The following is a 23,133-nucleotide window of genomic DNA, read 5'->3' on the forward strand; positions in this document are numbered from 1 at the left end:
GTTACAGCGCAGAACATGCCAGAGTGTAGTTTTTAAGCTTTTCACCTTGAACATCAAAAACGGTCATTATGCAAACACAATCAGAAGCAACTTGACTTTGGGTCCTAGCATTTCAGTGCAATTTGGACTGAGGCTCATCAACCAAGGCGATCTGAAGGCAGAGATAACAGGAAGTACATGTGCAAACATCCATCCATCCAGTATAACTTATCAAGGTCTGAACTGCAGGGTCAGCAGTTCAAGCAGAAGTACCTAGACCTCCATCTCTCAACCATCTCCATCTTTTCAGGAGGGTCACTGAGGTTTTCCAATGGCAGCCAAGAGACGCAATCTCTCCAGTTCATCCAGAGTCTCCTCCCAGTAGAATATGCCTTAAACACCTCACCTTAGGGGCATCTAGGCAGACACCCCAACCACCTCAACTGGCTCCTTTCGATGTGGAGGATCTATTTCGAGTGTCATCTTATCTGTAAGAGGAGACCAGACGCCCATCGGAGGAAGCTGATGCTTGTATTCACTATCTCAATCTTTAGGTCACTGCCCACAGCTTGAGGTCACAGGTGATGGGGATAGATAGATCCAACCAGTAAATTGACAACTTTGCTCCACGCTCAGCTTTCTCTTCACAGCAATAAGCTGGTACTACATCTGCATTACTGCAGACCCTTCACCAATCAATCTGTTAATCTCTGGCTCCACTTCTCCAGTCTTGAACAAGAACCGGTGATACCCAAGGCAGGACCTCATCCCCAATCAGGGGCAGGGCAATTCTCATCTTCGCAGAAAACCACAACATTGTAAGCTAGAGGTTAACCACTTAACAAAGCCTAAAAGGACCACGTCACTTGTGAATTCCCAACGCCACCAAACCAAAACCAATACGGCCTTTAGCTACATCTAGAATATGTTGTCCATAAAGGATATGAACAGATGGAGAGGCTAACTGTCTGACTTTCGCAAACAGATCTAATTTTGACTAACCTGAGACACTTGTGAATGACCTATTAAGCAGTTTCTGTGTACTGGCTACTTAACACTGATTATAACCTCCCCCAACAACAACAATCAGTTATGACTCCTTGAAATGTACAAAGTGATTAGACAAGAACCGTAATCCTTTACCTACAAGCAAGGCACTGAACCCTCTCACTTCAGAGGCCGCCTGTTGACGAAAATGGTTTTGAAGGTCATTCCCCGAAATATGAACTGGGGGCAAATGATGAGTTTATTATCAAAAATCAATCTGTAACAGCTCTTACATGGCGTAGTGCTACAATCAGTCAGTCTACCAATATGGCAGTTTGTCTGTAATCACTGGTATTATCTTTAAACTGATGAGGACAAGCTAATTTTGTTTTTTCCAACGTAGACACAGCGGATGGGGCGGGATGGGTAACAAATGACAGTCAGCTACAGTTAGCAAACATCGGAAGGCTTTTTAGAGGCAAAAGCAGCAGGTTAACTTATAGGTCATAAAAAGGCAAGCTGATCACTTCCTGTGTTTAGACATTAAAACCCAAAGTGACCAGGGTTCGATTTGGTGATACAACAGCTTTTGTACAGCTCACACTGTTTCAACACCAAGATGAAACTGTAATAAAAAATACTTAAGAAATAAAAATACTCAAGTGAGTTGCTTATGGCTGATTTTCATTCCTTTAAAACTAAAAATGCTCTTTCACCTTTGTTTCCATCTATTAAGACAACACTTTAAAACATACTGCAGGTTTGGAACAAATACTTGGTGTCTTTTTAGAAAAAGAGGAAGAATTCTTACATGAAAATAATCATACATTGTGATTTTGGAGTTACTCCTCCATGTTGATCAGCCAAACAGTACAAACACAAAAGATTATTTTCTGGTGGTTGAATATCCTCATATTCCTGTTTGTTTCCACGTCCCCCGACAGTTCTCAAACAGAAACGTGCAAAAAGACTTAAAATTCTGCCCCCATGTCTCTCTAGATATCTGTTAATGCACAAATACTGTAGGTCAAAGGTGAAGCACAGATTCAGATCAGTTTCAGCTCCAACAGAGTGGGTGTGAAGAACAAAGCCAGGCTGAGGCTGAAGGCAGGGGCAGATTGGTCACAGCAAAACAAGCTTTTTTTTTTCTCTTTTCTTTTTTTAAAGCAAATACCTCAGGAAAACATGCTTCTACCTAGCAAATAAGCTTGGAAATGCAACTTTTCATTTTCAAGCAGATAGCAGCTTTATCTAAATAGTCGTGATTTGTCAAAATTATTTTGGGTTTCAAAGAAATGACGATACGTTTTCAATGTAGCCATGCTATAAGCTTTGTGATGCTATACTCAGGCACAGCAGTGCTTCGAAATGCTAACACTGGCATACGAACGTGATCGCAGGCCCAGCAGGGTAATGTTGAGCAGGCTTACCGTGTTCCTGAAATCCATTCAACACGTTAGCATGCTAACATTAGTGGATTTTAGAACCGTAATATTTGATGAATTAACATTTATAACCGGCTGTTGGTGCAAAAGGGAAACTCTGTATGCTTCCTCTGGGCACTATGAACATCAGTACAATGGGTTTGAAGATAATGAGAGCAAAGTTACGATGCAAATGGTACCATTCTCAGAACCAGGGTGCTAGTGTGGCTAAGGTTTGGGAAAAAGCTGTAGAGATTGGTTTTAACTTGTCAACCTCAAAACTGCTCCATTCATTATGAGTTAAGCTTAAGTAGCCTAATTAGATCTCGGGATTGTACTCCACTTGTGGTTTTTTTCAAGTAATGTGACCTAATCAGAGCTTGCCAGCAAGCTCTACTGTCTTTACTCTCTCTACTATCTTGATTAACACAGGAGCTCATAACAACAGCTACCACGGGGAATGACAGCAGCAAAATACATAATCTACCGGTTCAGAATTTCGTTTCACATGTAAAGGCCATCTTTCAGAGCACCATTTTGCCATTCACATGAATACAAGTTTCATATTTGAAACGGTCCACATTATAATTTTCACATTATTTTTTTATAAACATATAGAGCGCACAGTAACCACAGTGTCACAGGTTCAATCCTTATCTAATTAGTCTATTCTCAGCAAATCAACCTTTTGATTCTGCTAATCTTAAAAAAGGTTGAAACTCATTACATTGATCTGACCAAAGAGGAGTTTGGGGAAAAGAAAAGAAAAAAATCATATTCAGGTAGATTGAGTTGACACATTGGTTACTGAATTCCTGAAGAAACACCTGACCTTTAATGGCTATAATAACACTTTTAAATTCAACCAGTATTTGGACTACGTCAGGCATGTATCGCTAACTTAAATTCATTTTCTATAGGTATAATACTGGCACTGGGACCCTCTACTTTTCTCCTAATGTAAGATATGTGGAGTGTGTTTACATGCACACAGTTTTCTGAATAACCCCGATGCTCATATCCATGTGACGGTCTTGTTACACAAACACTTCAGTGGCTACACTATCCTGTTATGCTAGCAGGCTTCACTAGCTAGTGAGGTGTTACTAGCTAATGAGAATTGATAAATACTGATACAAATATCAATATAACACAGAACTGGCAAAGACTCTGGCATCCTTGATAGTTCTCGTTTGTGATTTTGGAAAGTTAAATTAACATATTGACAGCTAACAACTACTACTGTCAGTCGACACTTATAGCCTAACAAGCTAACCGACAGCCAAATGACATTAGCCAATACAGAACCACAGAGAAATGTCACTAATTTAGAACTAGTGACATTTGACTAGTCAGTATGTAATGTTCAAACGAAAGAAACTATTAAACTATTACAATAACACTTACAGAAATAGAAACCACTTCATAAAGGTAACTTTTAGCTAGTAAAGTTTAAGATTTTATGGGTTTTTTTATGTTCAAAAAAATAAACTATAATATTTGAGTGTCCAGTGTTTCACTATACTCCGTTTATATAATGTTAGTCAATTTATGATCTGGAAATTTAAGTCAGCCAATAAAGAAAAACAAAAACTGGGGGATCAATTTAAATTTTTTCAGTAGTAGTTTCCACTTACTTTTTATACTTGCTAGTTTTGGAAGAGAATTAGTGTGATAGTTCTGGGGAAAAAACTGAAGTTAAATTCAAAGTTGGTTTTTTAGGGAGTCTTGGTGCTCAATCATCCAGGTAAGTAAATCCCAAAAGGCTGATTCTGTTCACCTGTTTTTAGGGACAAAAAAAAAAAAAAAAAAAAAAAAGGCCCCCGTGGCCATATTAGTCTTCCATACTAATAAAATAATAATAATTAAAATGAAAATTACATTTCATATGAGTCTTTAGTTAGGTATATAATTGCTTGGAAAAGTTTTACTGCGCAATATAGGAACATTATTATTGATGGGGGATATTAGTGGCAGTAATAATAGTAAACTCCAATCTAAAAGTTAGTAATAATTGGACCTGCTTTTGGACAAATTATGAATTTATCTTTTTAGTGAATATCCAGTATATTGTTATAGGATTTTAAATGAGCAAATTCTCTAATCTTAGTGCTGTTTTCCACCTTGGATTTGACCTCAATTGCTAATTCAATTAATCAGTTTCTATCTGTAGTCATTCTCTGCGTCCATGACATGTTTGGATAGATTTTTTAATATTTTATGTATATGGTAGTAGCTAAGAGTGCGAGCTAAGAGGATATTCTAAAACGAGAAAGGAAGCCTTCCTACACGTGAGAATATAGTGCACGGCTGACCTGAAAGCAGGTTTGTGTGCATGTAAACCCACAGAGTATATAGTAAACACCAACAGATATACACAATTAGAAGTTCTACAAGCACAAATTAGACTATTCACACCCTGTTTGCCATTGATGCTGAGAGAAAAGAGATGAAACAGACTGAGGACTACTGAACCATTCCCTCCACAGTAAGGCGTCACCGCCTCACTCTTAGATTCCAGATCCATCTAATTGCTTAAGCCACTTTAACACTTTTAAATAAATGTATAGAATATATACAAACATTACGCCACGTAGTTCAGACCTGAAACGCACACTTCTTCTTTACTAATACCACCGTTTGCAGAGAGTTAGGTCAGAAAAAAGAAAGCAAAAAGCTGGGCTTTGACAGTTTTGAAACACGAAGACCATCTTGCTCCATAGTTTTTATTACTTCGCTAATGGGCGGTAAGGTGGCCATCAGAGTTTTGTCGAGTCTTACTACCGAGGTTCCACTTCTTGAAAGGTGTCGTGTCTCTAAAAATAAGGTCACCGCTTCTCCTGGTAGTTTCAGATGAAAACGAGCATCGCCACGGGCAGAGAACACGCTCGTCCTCTTCCATCAAAGGTCATATAACAGCAGTCCTTTTGTCCCTTTTGCTCTGCTTCATTCCCTCTGTCGCTCTATAAAGCACTTTGTGACAAGCCTGGTTATTAAAAGCGCTTTTTGTTTTTAATAAATCGGATTTATTCACAGAACCTGGGTAAGATGCTGCTAAAGAGAGAGGAGAAAACACATCGTCTACAAACTGAGTTGCTGAATATGGTTTCCGGGTTGAATGCCAAGCCAGTTGCCAGGAAGACACATAAGGAGGATACTGGATATGACAGAAGGTGCATTCTGGGATTTGTTGTTGACTGACGGAGCACTAAGCCACTGGCAGATGCCACATGAGAGGTTGAGTCTTTCCTTCTCCACGGTCCTCTCTTCTACAGTTATACTTGTTGGGATTTTTTCCCTCCTCTGCTACCTGTCCGTTGCAGTGAATGGTTGATTGGAATAAATTACAGCCCCCCTGCGGTAGGATGACGGGGGAGCTCCTCCTCCTTCAGTCACAGACAGGAGGCGGGAAGTAGCAGCAGTCTAGGAGGGATTGGGGGTCTTCAAGGCATCCACTTTGGTCTCCAAGTCTGTAATCTGTGGAAAACATAGTGGATGATAACGTCAAGAAATATAACGTTAAACCTTTTATGAAAAGTGTTAAAGAAACACTTAATTGAAGCAGAGCATCAAGTGAACAAAACCTGTGGGACGATAATCTGTAGGTTGATCATTTCCATCCCTTGTTCCTAACACATTACCCTCTGTAGCAGCATAGACTGAGATCAGATGTGTTTTCAAAGTGTTCCTTTAATTTGTTTGAGCAGTGTACTAAAACATAATGGAGTGACACTGCCATCAAGATGTGACCCAGCAAGCTGTGACGGTGACCTGGCGCGCACTAACGCAGGACCCTGGTTCTCACTACCCTAAATGGAATGCAGCCTTTGTTATTATTTCCTGCTCGGGAAAAGCTCTGCTACCTGACAGTGAGAGATTCAGGTGAGTCTACTGCGTACCTTTTCCTGCAGGTTGTCTGTCTCCTCTTTGTGTGTTGCCTCGCTCTCCTCTTGTGCCCGACGCTGAGCAGTCTCTTTCTTCAGGTACTCGATCTCCCTAAAATGCGCACACACACACACACACGCACGCACGCACACACACACACACACACACACATTGGAGTGGTGGTGTTTTTTTACTCCTTGTATCTTTTTATTCTGTCCCTCCTTCTCCTTCCTTACTTCTGCTGGTATTCTTTAATCAGCCTCTTGGCTTTGCTGTATTTCCTCTCCAGGGTTTGATACTGAGCCTGAGTTTCCTTCAGGTGTTCATCCACAGCCTGAAAAGACAAATACTCGCTGTGAGTAAATGATAACAAAACTAGTTTTAGGGTGGCAGTGAGCTCATTTTTTTAGTTTTTAAGGGATGAGGGAAAAAAAGAAACACTTGATTCATTCGTGCCTTTTTGAAGTTTAGGTTTGCTACCTTACCTTACATAGAGACTGTGCCTCCATCCAGTAGCCCTCAAGTTTTTCCATCCTCTCTTTACTGTCCCGGATATTTTGCTCCAACTGAGCACGCTCCATCCGCCAACGCAACTTATCCTGCTCTGCGTGAGCCAGCTGGAGGTGGGGTGGGGGTCAGTGTGGGAGGAGGAGGTGGTATGTGGGAGGCATTAAGTCATCATAGAGCCAAAAAGAACTGGTGTTATGCATGTGTACATTCTCTTCTGCAGTGCAACCTGAATGTGCCGTTGTTTTGAGGGTTTTTTGCCTGCATGTGTATAAGTGTGTGTTAAACAGGCTCACCTTCCTCTTGAGCAGCTGGATCTCAGCCTGGGTTACTGCATGTTTAATCTGGAGCTGCAGACAGAGGGAGAAAATCTGATTTCTTTAAAAAACAAATAAACATAACAAAAATCAAGCTAGGTAAAACTGTAAACAAAAGACTGAATAAAATAATGACTTAACATCCAAATCATTTATATCACATGTACCTCTTTGAACTTGTGGGCCAGTTTCTCTGGGTCCAGCTCCACAGGGGACAGCATTTCCTGGTTTTCTGCCAGATCGAAAACCTCTATCGAGTTCGGAAACATCGGACTCATCTCCTCCTCCTCGTCTGTCGCATATTCACCTGTCTGCAGGTAAACACACACGCAAGAAATGCAGTTACATTTGGTAATAGTTGTGATATTTTATACATATTGTATGAGTAGGTTTTACAGGTATAAGGTTACATCGCAGACCAATGATTGCATCCGATATGGAGCTGGAGTAGCTGGTTAGTATAGATCAGGGGTCCCCAATCCCAGTCCACCAGGGCCAGTGTCCCTGCAGGTTTTAGATGTGTCCTTGATCCACCACAGCTGATTTAAATGGATAAATTACCTTCTCAACATGTCTTGAAGTTCTTCAGAGGCCTGGGAATGAACTAATCATGTGATTCAGGTGTGTTGACCCAGGGTGAGATCTAAAACCTGCAGGACACCGTCCCTCGAGGCCTGGGATTGGGGACCCCTGGTATAGATGGTATAAAAGACTGACTTCCAGGTTTGAAAGGAAGGCCAACACAGAGTGCCTTAATCCCTCATAATAGCCACCAGGAAACAATGGATGTGGTGGTAGTCCAATAGAAGTCTGTGGCATTGACTTCAGCATAGACCTCTAGAGGACAGTAGCTATGAAAGGTGATGTCCTTCATTAGTTTCTAGTCCATCTCTATCTTGGTTTGAAAGGAAAAACAAAACAACAACAACAAAAACACCAGAAAGAGGAGGGTTTGACTGAACCCACCGGCTCACTGCCTGACGCTTGTCAATCTCCAGGTTTTTAGCCAAAGAGCAAATCAACGGAAAATCCAATGGAAAAATAGTTTTACCAAAATAGACTAAATGTTTTATTCAGTATGACCCAAAACAAGTAGCTAACCAGGAAACTGTCTGCAGTCAGGTCAGAAAGCCTTTTCCATGCTCCCAAAATCTTTTTGCAATCAGAGCAATCGCCATCTGGTGGCTTTCAGATCTAATGCAGGCTTATGGCACCACCACATTTAGTTGGTTTTTCATTGCTCATGTTTGATACACTATACACTGTCCCTTTGTGTTTAGGAGTTCAGTTGCAATTGTTTGAAGTCAAAAGTCCATTTGGTAAGTTTTGGTCATTCCAAGAGTCAAAAAGGACTCTTGGCTAGGCTAAGCTCATGCATGTGGTTGCACAGTTTGGTGGCTTATACTCTTTAAGCTAGTTAGCTTAAAACCGTCTTATGCTACTTAGTGCAAAGCTAGGTTGCTTTGGTAGACAAAGGGCATCTCAGTCACCTACCAACATCTCCAAAGGTAACCGTTTCATGTTACAAAAAAACTCTAAACATGATTAGTAAATTTTATTTTTTATTTATTTTTTCAAACAGAACTTAGTCATTTGTTAGATGTTAGCTAGTTGCTGGCATTAGCTTTACACTCATAGACGACTGAAATGTACCACACAGTGCTGTCTCTTCATAATCTAATTGGCAGGAGTACCCGTCATATAAAATGATATAAATGGCAACTAGGTCAAGTATGCAGTCACAAATTAAGTGAAAGAAACGATCTGGTCAGTGGTTTGACAGTTCAGACTCATTCCCTTGGAACAAAATGCAGCCAGCACATCGTCTTCCACTAAAAGCATTCACACAATCGATAACAGCCTGCTGATCATTTGTCTTATTCTTCTCCTTTGTGTTACAAAGTAAATTAGCCTCACATTAGCCCGTGTCCAGCATGTTTTCTTCCAGGCTAACAAACGCATTAACTAAAATGCATTACTTAATACATGATTGCTTTGCATAATGACTGTACTGTGTCTTCCTCTCTGCTTACTCTTTCTACTCTGACACAATTTGAGGTAAATACTGTAAAGTAACTGTATTTATTACAAGACTGCAGCAAACCAGAGCGCACGCTGCCGTCCATATCAACATCCTCTGATAAATGCAGCTGTGCTCTGTGGCTTCTCTGGCTAACCAAACCAAAGTACACAAGTCTTGAGCTGACAAAATATTTGCCCCCAGGCATGAAATCAGAGCTCTTTCATTTTAGGCTGTAGAGTGATGAAATGTTAGGAGTCTATCATTAAAATCCTGAATCGATTTTTAAATGTAAATTTATTTTGCCCGACATGCCAGAATCTCAGGTTAAACCTCACAAAATTTTGACAACAACCAAACAGCTAAAACAGCAAACCAGAGCAGGTACACGCATTCAGCACAAAGACGTAAACACAAAGCGCCGACGCATCACGTGAAGCCGTCAGCGCACAGATTCTGATGCGTCGGCGGGTCCGCGCTTTGTGTTTACGTCTTTTTTGCACTAGACTCCGAAGCTGCAGGTTTCAATACTCTACAACCAAAAACGACTGAAGATCCAAACTAAGCTTCACATCATCATCGTCATGAATTTCCTCTTTTGCTTCCACCACGATAAAAATGACACTTCATGCACAGCTCTCCCTCTCTCTCTCTCTACTGTTGTGTACAGCGCTGTCTGCTGCTGGTCTTTTTTTTTTTTTTTTTTTTAATTTAACTGATTTCCGACAACAAAGTCTCATTTCTGCTGTTCAATACTGAAGAAATGTAAACTTTTTAAAATGATGTGAAATTGCAAAATGCTCAGCTGTGTCTCTAATTAATCCTCGGCTTCACTTCAGCAGCATCAGGTAATGTTTATATGTTGATTCATGCTACTGCACAATATTTTTAAGGTTATCTGCTATAAAAACCCAAAAACATGTTTTCTGTGTTTTATGCTCAGTTACTTTGACACTAAAGCGTCTGCTGTGATGCTCACACCTTTGATAAAGTCTCATAAGTCTCAGCTTTCTTTTTATAGCTATAAAAATATGGATATGTGCCGATAAATGATCAGAATTATAATATTTCTGACTGTCTGAGGCAAAATTTCCCCGATTCGAATCGAATCAGGACCTTGTGAATTGGAATTGAGATGATTCTAGAAATCAGTGACGATACCCAGCCTACAAGCCACACTCTGTCCCATGAGCCATGTGTAGGATATAGCCTGGTTCCACTGTTTTAATTATGAAACCTGACCCTAGAAACTAGGAATTTAATGATTTCTGTATTGATGCAGTTTCTCTCTCTGACCAGAAGGTGGAGATGCTGGACTGAGTTTGAAATGGCATGTGGTGGAGCACAGACAGGCATTTTCCCATGCACACATGTTGGATTTCCTGTGGCTAACAACCACTAACACCATCAAAAGGCTTGTGAAATTGAATTTAATGAATACATGCAGGATATCTTTGTGAAGTAGAGCAACGTTGAATTCCAAATGCAGGCCAAAGTGCGTTTGGAATCTGTGTTTACTGACTAAAAACAACGACTTTTTCATTATTTTTGACTATTTCAAAGGACAAAGGAGGTGCAGTGAGGAGAACTGACCGTCTATGTTTGAGCATTCACTGTGTTTATCACCCTCTCAAGCTGAGAGCGCTGCTGCTGCAATGTGTCACATGGCATGTGTCAAGAACCGCCCCTCAGCAGCGCATCAACAGGAAGACCACACGCAGGGCAGGATAATGAAATGTCACGGGGGAGTTGCCTACTGAGCTATGTCTGCGCGGCGTGCACCCAGCCAACGTTTTTTTCCCTCCCACACGACAGAGAGGTTTAGCATGTACCTCCTCATCATCATCCATGTACTGTTTGTATCTCTGCTCCATCATCTCTCTCTGCCACCTCTCCTGTTCTAGAGTCTGCTGGATCAGCTGAGCCACTTCGCTCTGTTCCCCTGGCTTCTCCCGGCCAATCACAAACCTAGAAAACAGTATCAAAAACAAAACCAAAAACTTAGGATTTGTCATTCACAAAAAAAGGAAACGATTAACCATTTTACACAAACTAAACTGTACACACTGAAACTGCATATGTGGAAAACATGAAAAAATTCACACTGTATCAACAGCAAACCTGAAAAACTCCAGAGCTTCAAAACACACCAACTAAAAAATAAATAAATAAATAAATAATATGCAACTTATACCACTAATGGAGAAAAAGAGCTTCCATAATGTGAAATGTGTTTCAAAAATGGAGATGTGGGGACCACACATTGGAATGTTACTCTACCTGTGGGGACCAACAGCCCTTATGGGGACAAAATGCCCACGAGGCTCAAAATGTGGTTTTAGCGTCACGATTGCAATGAGGTTATGTTAGGATTAGGCGCTCATTCTTGATGGTTAGGGGAAGCAGCTAGAGGAAGCATTATGTCAATTGGATGTCCTCACGAAGATATGAAAACACAACTGTGCGTGTTTAGAGTGAGTGCGACACAGACCTGACTTTGCCGGTGGTATTGCGGAGGACAGAGGCAGCAAAGCTCTGAGTAACACCAACCAGGCTGGTCCCATCAACCTCCACTATGAGGTCATTCACCTGGATCCTACAGACACAAAGAGAACACTGTATGCAGAGCGATGTTTGGAAAAGACCAAGGTCGCTCAGTGAACACACTTTTTTAAACCTCTCACATGCAAAGACGAATGTAACTATGAGTCTCTTTGACCAGACAGGCCTGTGGACTAGCACTGGCTCCATGCAACATCCTAGCCTGTGACATTTTGTGCTTTTGCCTGTTTATTTTAAACTGTTGTCTCTAACAAAAAGCTTTAAAAACTTGTAGTGAGCAACTGTCAGCTAAAGAATCAAGTTTGCAAAGAAATACATTTAAGGCAAAATGTACTAGTGTACATTTAGCTAATAATCAATAATCATGTCTGCTGTCCAAAGAAAAATAGTGTTAAGCCTACAACTTTCCTTTTTGATAAAGCACATAGTTAGGGTTGGATCATGTGACCATGACTCGTCCCTTATGCTGCATTAGGTCTAGGCCGCCCCTCCCTGAGCCTGGTTCTGCTGGAGGTTTCTTCCTGTTCAAAGGGAGTTTTTCCTTCCCACTGTCTCATAGGAGGTCATATGATTGTTGGGTTTTCTCTGTTCTCTTTGATTTATTGCAGGCTCTTTACCTTACAATATAAAGCACCTTGAGACTTCGAGCTATATAAATAAAATTGAAAGAATGAAAAATGCGTAATGCTATGGTGGCTACTTCCAACTTTTAGATACAGGTTTCGGTCAAAACCAAAGTCGGGGCAGGTGCAGGCAGGTTGAAGAAGGTACCTGCCGTCTCTCTGCGCAGCTCCACCCTCAGTGACCGTCTTAACAAAGATCCCCAGCTTCTCCAGGCCCATATCAGCTCCTGCACCCATACCAATGATACTGATACCGAGGCCGTCACTGTCTGAAAGACACACAGACAACAGAGCCATATCTCAGTGCTGAAAATGAAAACATAAATACATCATTACTGTTAATTAGAATCCTGTCATATTTATTTTGCTATCATAATAACTAATCATATTATAGAGTGACAGGAAAAAGCATGTGGGATTTATCCACATTCAAGCTATTAAATATTAGTCAAATTATAGCTATTATACAGTGCTGAGAGCAGCCGTCACGCATGGTTGCTGGTTCAAATCCATTACCTTCAGAGTTACTGGCTACTAATTAGGCCAATCTGTGCTAAATTTAATCCCATAAGGGGATAATGGAGCTGTTAGCAGAGCGACAGTGTATGTCCACTAACAGCAGCCTCTTGTGTGAGTGTGTACAGTTACATAAGAGGCTTGACTGAGTGACTCTCGGTGACATGTAAGACGCGTGCAAACCTTTCTCCAGCTCGACGGGAAACAGGTCCAACTTTTCGACCCTCTTCTCCAGCTCGTACTCAGCTGACGCTGCCATGGGGTCAACGTCATCATTACGTCGGTCGTAATCTTCATTAGAGTAGGTGGTAAAGACCTATACAGAGGGCAAACGATCAGATAGCCCTCTCAGTTAGATGCATTTGGATTAGCTAAGTGTAAAAACAGAGGCACTCGGAAAGTTCCCTGAGGAACTCCTTCATGAAAGCCTCATAAGTTCACAGTGACTGGTGAAGGTTTGATGCTAATGTGTTACACACGTCTTTTTGCATGTTCAGGTATATGTCCCAATCATTTTTCACACAAAAATTGAAATATTTAACCTTAAACATCACCAATCAAACTGTATCTGCCATTTGAAAAAGGTCTTTTTCAATCAACTGTTTGGGGATATTTTGCTCACGTTGTAGACAAGAACGAAGATGGCTACTATGTTAGCAACACCTGTTCAACCACTTGTTAAACCGAATATCTAATCAGGAACTTTGTGCACTGAGGTATGGTTAAGAAGACCTGCTAAAGTTTAAACCAAGCATAAGACTGGGGATTTTCTTTCTCTCCAATTATTCTTTTTTGGACAGAGACTGTAGAGAATAGAAAGGAAACAAGGGAAGGCACAAAGAAGCTGTAGCTGTGCCCAAAAGAAAGGTGAGTCTGAACATATTGTTGTTGACAGGTTGGTATGAGTATTTCACAAACTGCTGTTCAGACAACACAACACTGGATTTCCCCACACCACCATCTGCAGGGTTTACAGTTAATATCCAGTGAGCAGCAGTTCTCTGGGGAAACACTTTACTGTCTACTCTTCACTGCAAGGCTGTCAAATAAAGGTAAAAACAGCTTATTTTTAACATGTTGCCTTGTGTGATGAGTCTCATTTTCTTTTACTCTCAGAAGTCAGAATTTGCCATAAACAGCATCAAAGCATGGACCCACTGTATGCCTTGTATCAGTGGATAAGGCCACTGGTGGTGTAATGGTGTGAGGAATATTTTAATGGTACATTTTGGGCCCGTGAGTACCAACTGAGCATCATTTTAACACCACAGCAGTATTGTTATTGACCATGTGCATCCCTTTATGACCACAGCGTATCCATATTTGATGGTTTCCAACAGGATATTGTCCCATGTCACAAAACTCAAATCATCTCACACTTATATTTTGAACAACACACTGTACTCAAATGGCCTCTAGGTCGTAAATCAATAGAGCACCTTTGGATGTGTAGGCAACAAATCTGCAGCAACTGTGTGATGCTGTCACGTCAATATGAACGACAATCTCTGAGGAATGTTTCCAGCACCTTGTTGAATCTATGCAATGGATAATTAAGGCAGTTATGAAGGGAAAAGTGGTTCATCCTGTTAGATGCACCTAATTTAATATTTTAGACACCTCTTAGTTGCAAAACAATTGATTAATTAATTAAAAATCACAAATTAAAGCTCAGAAATGATCATAATGTGAAAACAACACCTTTTTGAAAAGGTATGTATGTATATACTTAGTGTGTATACTATTATTCTTGTATTATTATTAGATTATACATATGCTCTCATCATACAGCAACATTTGAGGCCACTTTTAAGTTGTTCTTCCCGTCCACACAGTGAATAAGCTCTATATGCATTTACCTCTGGCTTCATCTTGATCAACTCCTAAGAGAAACTTAAAGCTCTCCAATGGGAAAGAGAGCAGACGAGAACGGTGAGAGTCAATCAAAAGGTGCAAGGACACACACCAAAACTAATGAGCTGAGGGGAGCTGGAGAGCCTCATAATAAACCTCCGTCTCAACACTTTTTCCATCTCCAATTCTGATCCAGTGCTGCTTTGAAAAAGGTGCAGCTTTAGCTCTTTTTATTCTAGAGCCATAAAAGTTACATACACTGTACACAGACCAGGACATGCAGGAGGACGCTGGGTCTCGCTGTGGCTTGGTTTTGACAGGTAGCATGTTTGCATGCTAGGGAAGTACGCTTCTACATACTTCCCTTGTTTTTAACTGATGCATTAGATCTTCACTGCACATCATTAGCCTGCGATACTGGGTGAAGCATCCAGAAATATTATCTCACAATAACCATTTACATCTATTGTGGCTTTAGACACAATCCGTACACTCTCACTGTACTGTACTGTGCTCCATACATCTTTCTACTGAAGCCCATCCAAACCACCCCACACACCCCCTGTTAAAAAAGGTCAGCAGCATCTGTCTCCCTGGTGACCACCTCTGTGATCACGTGGCTTCATTTCCATGGCAACCTCAGGCTTGCCCAGCGTGATTTTGGCACTGACATGCTCTCTCTCACTGTCCCTGTCTGGTAGATATGCTAATGTGTGTGTGTGTGTGTGTGTGTGTGTGTGTGTGTGTGTGTGTGTGTGTGTGTGTGTGTGTGTGTGTGTGTGTGGACACACAGACCCATAGGCCTTTATGTAACAGTATTATTACATTCCCTCGAGCGTAGGAGGTACACACACAAATACTGTGACACAAACAGGGTCAGAGGGCGGGATTGTAAGACTGCTTCCTGTTGTCACGCTTCCTTCCTGTCGACTAACTTTAAAGCTTAGTTGGCGTGTGTGTCTGTGCGTACATGAAGCTTTAGGGTGTTCCCTTAAGATGTCAGAAACACAATCTCTACTTTTCCTCAGGAAAACAAACACACAAACAAAGAGAAAGATAAAACAGCAGGTAGAACATAAACAAAATAACAAAAAAAGTAAAGCGCACCCACTGACAGGAACAAGGTCGCCTTTAAAGTCTGTAACCCTGTAGAAGTACTCTTAACAGAAAAGCTGACCCTTAAAGTTAACATGGACCTGTAACCAAGATTCATGGGAGTAAACAACCTAGATTCAATTCAGTGTTACTTGTATAGCGCCAAAGGTAAACAATAAGAGAGAGAAAACTAACAGGAGAAAGCATTTGCTGACAGCGGGAAAGAAAAACTCCCTTTTGACAGGAAGAAACTGTCAGAACCAGGGAGGGGCGGGGCCATCAGCCGTGACCAGAACATAACAGCAATGATAGAAAAGTTTCTACAGAAGATCAATACACGTTCCAATATTACAACAGGCGCCTTAAAATAAAAGTCAAAATTGCCAGAACACAAAACTAAACACCAAACACGGTTTAGACGCTTTAAGATAAATTGGGTTCTTCAGCAGTTTAGTAATATATTAACTTAAGATTAAGGAGTGGTTGTTGGGAGAAGCATTAGAGTCCCTAATTTAGGCCCACTCTGAAGAAGAATCCCATAATGTAACATGACAGTGATTTCCATCCACTGTGTAACTCAGGCCATCTCTCTGAAATTTATAGTCTCAGATTTCAGGCTGAGATAAACCTAATGACATCATTATGACTTAATCTGGGCTATTCTTCACAAGAGAACCTCCTCCAGTCCAGAACATTTCCACAGTACTGATTGTGGTACTACATAGTATTTAAACAGTGAGTAAAACCAATGGAACCAATGGAGGTTACGCAATTAAACATGAGTTACAGTCCAATCCATACTCACAATCTCCTTAATGTATTTTAATGAAGTTTGTTACTTTACTAATCTATATTGATTTTTTAAACACAGGCTCAATACGTTCAATTTTACTCTCTTGAAATAGGTAAACATATGCTGGTAGTTTGTTCACTTTGCATAATTATAATAAACCCTTGGTATCAGGCTCTTTACTGATTTGACCAGCTAGCTGCCTGGTCAGCTAAGAGGCTCTGTCCTGTTATAATAGTATTCACTTTATAGCTCCACTGGGTTTGGCAGTGTGGCTCACAGATCTGCTGCAGAGTCCGAGAGAAACAAACACGGACAAATATTAAAATGTTCATTTAAACTTGGGCAACTTGGTGTATTTGAACAGATGGAGTTACTTCAAAAATGATCGTTTCTGCTTGAGAAGTCACTTCTGTAATGATGACTGTTAATGACAAGAATCGAACCTGCAGACCGCTTCACAATTGTGTATTAAGACCTCCTTTTTTGCCAGTTTGAATGAATAACCAGTATTTGCGTCTTTGGGAACAAGTGAAGCTCATACAGATCAGCACAGCCCTTCAGTGAATATGATGTGAAAACAATACATTTCTTTCTTTCGACTGACAATGCTGTGAATGGAAGCCTCAGCAGAACCGGGCCAGTCAGAAGCTACAAACTTACTACACGCTGGATAAAAGCCAAGCCAGCGAGAAGTCCCCGGGGACCAGCCCGGGCCTCCAACGCAGCCGCCATGACAGGGCTGTGTAGCCTCTCTGTAGCTTACAGCAGTAGGCTTTGTCTCCAACGTCATGTGAAGTTTAAACCAATCAGAGGAGCCCCACAAAACTCTTGAAACTACACAAAAAGCTGGAATGAAGGATTGATTTAAAGCCCGTCAGATCCAAACTGGTGCCAATATTTTGCAATTAAAAAATCTCATGTAACTATATCTGATGTTTTTTCTTAGAGTCCTTAGAAAGGTACAGTTAATAAAAAAAAGATCCTCGTTTAATTTCCTATTTCATTTCAAATTCTTTGCTCTGACATGGTCCAATATATCGGCCGGGCTCAGTGTGGGTGGATGGATATATACGAGTTAAGTTAAGTTATATATAAGTTAAATAAAAATCGAATTTTTTTTTTTAAAAAGTAAAAAATAAAACAACGCAATAAGTAAAGCTTTGGGGTGTTCGCTTGACATGAGCTACATACATTGTTGTTAGATCTCTATAAGCAGGTATGTAGCTGGAACCAGCAGTCAGATAATGTCGCGTAGTATAAACACTGGAAACAGGAGGAAACAGCTAGCTTGTTTTTGGGTCAGGCTAACATTGGTTAAGCACCCGTCACTTTTTGTTTACCTACTGTAGAGATTTTTAAAGTCGTATTAATCATGTAAACATACTTGTTCTTTTTTTTTTAGCCAAAACGCAAACAAGCACATCCTGATATTTTGAGTTTTTTGCAGTCATGCTGAAATGTATCGATTTATACTGGCGTACTGGTGTACTGGTGAATCACCTCACATAATTTATCAGACTTCCTAGTTCTGGTTTCTGATACGTGAGCATCAGCTTCTTTTTAAAAAACGAGTTTTCCATGTGATAACAAGCTAAACAGTGTTCATACAGAGAAAACTCGCCTTTCCCACTGTAAAATGTCAGAGTAATTATAAACGTGTGGGTGTTCTCAGTTTGTTTGTATCCTCCTGCAGGTCTGCCTGTCTCAGCCTGTCTTTAAAACCAGTATTTTCCGAAGGCCTTTGTAAGCAGGAGGTCAGTCACAGTGTAATTGACAGTTTTAAACTCTCCGTTTAAAGCATCGTGAGACAACTGTTGTTGTGAGCCGGAGCTGGAAAAATAAAACTGGAATTAACGTCTGAATTTTAACACCTCTTTCAAATATGTTCAGCTTAGTCATGTGATCTAATTGTCCCGGCGGCTGGCGCGTCCCAACAGGTAGAAACAAAATCGAATCTTCCGACACCGCCTCTGTAAGTGGCGCGAGCTGCCAGAGAGATATCAAAACTGTCATCTGAGTTAGCCGCCGGTCAACTGAGCCGGAGAGCACTATCACAGACTGTACAACAGAGGAGCGAGGTGTGCCTTGATAAATATTTGAAAAAGCGTCTTATGTGAATGCCACCTGGATGAAGCATGGGTCTAAATTAAGGTCTGACAGATGGATCACAAGAAAATTCAGGTTGAGTCATATCTGGTGGAGACGAGTCCTCAGGCGTTGGCACTCTTCTGGGTTGTAATTTGTCCGTACTGAAAGGCAGCACAGAGCCGAGAAGCAGCTGGCAGTGGAAACTTTCTCACTGAATGCTGCAAGGATTCAGATTGGGTCCAGATCACAGGTCTGCGGGTAAGTTTTATTTTAACTGCCACGGTGACGTCTGAATTTGGATCTTTAATCGAATTTCTTTTTGCCGTCTTTCATTCATTTCAGATGGGATCAGAATTTTAGCCAGCCAGTCTTCGTTGGGCGGCTCGGGGTATGGCTGCGTAGCGCTGTGGACACGTGACCTCTGAGTGAACCTCGAGTTAACAAACAACAGGCACCAGATTTAATCGATTTAATTAGTGATGTGACACTGAGCACGAGTGTGTGGGCAGAGCTCCTCTGGGGATTTGCATAATCTTCTAGTTCTGAATTTGTGAATCACACTACTTTCAGTTTCTGCTCATGTCACAGTCAAAGGGAGGCCACTCTTCCAGCTCTTCCTGCCACATCCCATCGACCCTCCTCCCCCTCCACCCTGGTCCTGCAGCCATTAAGGTTGGGTCCATTTTATTTATGCTCATTTCAAGCTCAGTATTTTTATTCTCGGACTCTACTAGGGTAACTTTAAATAATCCTTACTTATCTTATTCCTGCTGCAGACTCAATGAGGACATACACTCCCCAAACTGTCTTTATGACATCATAAAGATCCAAGAGCAGAAAAAAAGGCCTGAAACAGAGCAGTCTGAAGCTTTAAACATTTATGCATATGTGAAACCCTGTTTAATATGAACATCCACTATTGTAACAGTATAAACACTCACAAGCCACTTCATTAGGTCCACCTGCTTATTCAGTCAGTTATCTAATCAGCCAATCGCAGCAGTAACTCATTTATTTAGACGTCCGGACATGTTCAAACTAAGCACCAGAATGAAGAAAAAAGGAGATTAAGTGACTGAACTTGCAGACGGGCTGATCTGAGTATTGTTGCTGACCACGTCCATCCCTCTATTAGCACAGTGTGCCCATTTTCTGATGGTTACTTCCAGCAGGATAGCACACCATGTCCCAAAGCTCCAATCATCTCAAACTGGTTTTTTGAACCTGTTAAAGAGACCAGTTTGAACAGTCCCCAGATCTTAATCCAGTAGAGCACGGGATGAGACGGGAGATTTTACATCCTGCAGCTGGCAAATCTGCAACCGCTATGTGATGCTGAGCAACGTTTGCAGCATCTTGTTGAATCTGTGACGCACGTAATCAGAGGCGGCTTTTAACTGATTTCAGTCACAACTGGGAGCATCATTAACTTTGTAAAGAGATTTTTCCCCTTCAGTTCACATAACTGTACACACCAGGTAGTTTTTTTAAATCCAAACAAAGCTCTATTCTGCGATTCTTATCAGCCGGCTTCCCCTGCTTGTGCGCGCTTTTTTTTCCTCCCCAAGGAAAACAAACACACCCATCCACATTCCAACTGCTGCTTTTAACAGTCCTACAGAGGTGGCCTTGTACACAAGTCAGCATCTCCACTGTGTGTGTGAGAGAAAGTTTAGATCAATCGCATAGCAACCTACAGCGGCCACTCCGACGTGTCTTCATCACGCATTAACCTTTATGATGACACAGCGTCCGCGTGCAAGTCCAAAAATCACAAGACCTCTCACACAGGCTGATTAACCCGTGCTGTAATCACATGGCATTTCAGCTGCAGAGGACATTTTAATGAAGTGATGTTCTGCAGACTTGCTCAACACTTGAGGAGCTCTGAGCTGTGCTGGCTAACGCTAACTTCATGATGTAAGAACAGCAATTACTCCGTTCCAGAAACCGGCTGCTGACGGCACTCGACATGCTCGGACAGTGAGCGTCTTTGTTCCCTGCAGCGGGACACCTCTCAGACGAGCGATGGGTTCAAATCAAACAACGTCCGCTCCTCTAATGGCGCTTCATGTACACCAAATGTGTTTGTTCCAACAAATATGTCAGACTTTAATCATTTGTGTTACCTGAAATTAAAGCTTGTGGGTGTGTCCCACTAATATTTTCCACACTCATTCATATCTACCCCGAAATAGCCGATATATCACGTAATGTTCTGTTGATTGTATTGTGCCGCGAACCGAGGCCCCTCCAAAAGCACATAACCTGCCTCTAAAGGCTTATCAGGCGCTTCACCCAGCAACCAATGGTCTTCCTGCATCTGGTTGAGGTCCAACACTCTTTTGAAGCAAGCCAACTTTCTGTCAGACGGGATGTTTATGTTTCCAAGTTTAGCTAGCTTGGCACCGTGTCAGCACTGGACAACTTTTCCTGACAGAAGATGCCCCTGGGGCGAGGCCTGTTGAAAGACTATTGTTCCCTGGTCCAGCTGAAGCTATTGACAGGTAGCTTCAGTACTCTGAAATCAAGTTGTTTTGTTTTTTCTCCTTTAGACTGTGAGTAATCTGCACTGCTGCTGGGGTGTGATTTCATTTCATTCCCCCTCATAAACCTCCGCTTCAGTGCGGCGTCATTTATAGATCTTCTATAACAACAAGCATATGAGCAGGAAGTGTGTGTGTGTGTGTGTGTGTACAGATAACTGCTGAAGCTTTAGCCTTCCTCTGAACCAAAACGATGATCTCTGCTGTGTCAGATTTGATTTATTAATAATTCTTCATGTCTGACATTTCTTGTAACACAGTAATGTCAAAGCGACTGGGCAAGTATCACTGTTTTCTTCTTTGCATTGTAAAAAACTGCACCAGTTCATACATGAATGCTTACTCAGTTTCTCCTGAAACTAAGTAACAGGTCACAAGAGTCTGAGATGATGTCATGTATACTAAAATGTTTACATTTTACAAAGGTGGATGAAGTTGTCAGATTCTTTACTAAGTATAATCGTCTATAAGTTCCCCGTGAACAGCAAGTTGTAGATGAAGGGACTCAAAGAATCCTGAATTCAGATCTTTGGAAGAATCGTGCAACAAAAAAAGATGGTTTTAGAAGCGTAACTTCCAGTGGAAAGAGGCTTTTCAACGCTTTATCCTCATTAGGAGTAACCCTGAATCTCTCCTCTGTGCTGAGTGGCTTCTGTCATGTTTCGGACCTGCTTGTACGACAGGGTGTTTATCAGAAGCTCGAGCGGATGGTCTCTGCCATGCAGCTGCCCTGGAAAAACCCCGAAACTGTTCTTTGTTGATATGCACAAGGTGTCAAAACTAGTCGTCAAAGGTACAGGAGAGGTTAGCTTGATAAAGCCTTGTTTTGGGGAAAAGTTGTCAAACTTTTTAAGCTATTTTTTAGCACTTTTCATGGGATTTTTATTTCCCAGTGACCACTTTAGTTAGAATAAATGTCCCGAGGTGTTTCACGGTGACGACCAAGTGGCGGAACTTACTTGATTTTGACCAGTTTAGAGCGATCGCCAAATCTACCGTCAGCTAGTGCCAGGGTTGTACTGGAGATAGCACGACAAAGTGAACAGGAGGACGAAAGTGGACCACATGTCATGTTTTATTCTGTGACTTTATAAGTCAGCTTCATAAGTGTGACTGAAAGGAAATAACAGGAGGAAACTGGAACCTTCCCAACTGAGTCCATGTCAGCACAGTCAGCCTTTAGCTAGCTTAGGTCTAATTCTGTGGATGTTTTTCTAGCTCATTTTAAGCTCATGTCCACACTGCAGAGGATAAACAAATATTTTTCTCCCTGTTTTGACCCTCAAACTTGATTAAAACTGTGTTGCTAGAATCCAAAAAACGACAGAAGCTGTGCTTTAAGCTGCTGCTGTGTTGGAAGTGTGTAGGTGTTACGGACACGTTTGTAGACCCACGTCTACGTGTTTCAACCTTAGTGTACACACAGCTGGGGGCCACTGTCAAAATATGTAGAACAACCATTAATGTGCACTAGGCATGGTTCAAATGCTCAGAAAATGTTATCAGAGGAATGAAGTTAGAAGGACACCTTCATGAGAAAAAGTACAATTTGTTGGAGTAAAGACAAAGAGGTTTGAATGCTGTGTCTTCAGATTTAACTGTTGATTGCATACACGCAGTGTTTACATCTTAATAACCATTAAAGTAGAGTTTAAGTAAATTTAGTCAGTTATTTTCAATCATAACCTTAACTTTGAATAATGATTCAAAACAGCTGCTCAAATATAAAACGAAGAACAGAGTAAATGAAAAATCCTCCTGATGTGGAGGACAAAGAGTCGAAAACCACGTACGATGTCATCTGTGCTAATCGTCTGGGCTCGCTTTTATCCCGTCTTTAATGATTTATTATTTTGTCTTTCTTTGTTGCAAACTCTGCTTTCATTACTCTTCCTGTGTCAGCCAATCAGCACTTCACCTGCATGCATCATCATCAT

The 23,133-nt window shown here is 41.2% G+C and overlaps 1 protein-coding gene across 3 annotated transcripts in view; it reads right to left on the minus strand.

Annotated features, from left to right (window-relative positions):
• Positions 1-1,206: 1,206 nt before the first annotated feature.
• Positions 1,207-23,133, minus strand: part of LOC146389270 (neurabin-2-like) — a 33,852-nt gene continuing 11,925 nt past the window's right edge. For all 3 annotated transcript variants that reach the window (XM_084927041.1, XM_084927040.1, XM_084927039.1), the window contains 10 exons: positions 13,004-13,136; positions 12,453-12,573; positions 11,611-11,715; positions 10,952-11,087; positions 7,267-7,410; positions 7,079-7,132; positions 6,761-6,892; positions 6,512-6,609; positions 6,290-6,386; positions 1,207-5,867 (listed from right to left, as the gene is read on the minus strand). In XM_084927041.1, the coding sequence (XP_084783167.1) occupies positions 5,814-5,867; positions 6,290-6,386; positions 6,512-6,609; positions 6,761-6,892; positions 7,079-7,132; positions 7,267-7,410; positions 10,952-11,087; positions 11,611-11,715; positions 12,453-12,573; positions 13,004-13,136 (1,074 nt within the window). In that variant the 3' untranslated portion in view covers positions 1,207-5,813. The remainder of the gene's footprint in view (positions 5,868-6,289; positions 6,387-6,511; positions 6,610-6,760; positions 6,893-7,078; positions 7,133-7,266; positions 7,411-10,951; positions 11,088-11,610; positions 11,716-12,452; positions 12,574-13,003; positions 13,137-23,133) is intronic.

The sequence above is a fragment of the Perissodus microlepis genome, chromosome 4 (genome assembly GCF_051167445.1).
Source record: "Perissodus microlepis isolate ML-2025 ecotype Zambia chromosome 4, ASM5116744v1, whole genome shotgun sequence".
Taxonomy (NCBI): domain Eukaryota; kingdom Metazoa; phylum Chordata; class Actinopteri; order Cichliformes; family Cichlidae; genus Perissodus; species Perissodus microlepis.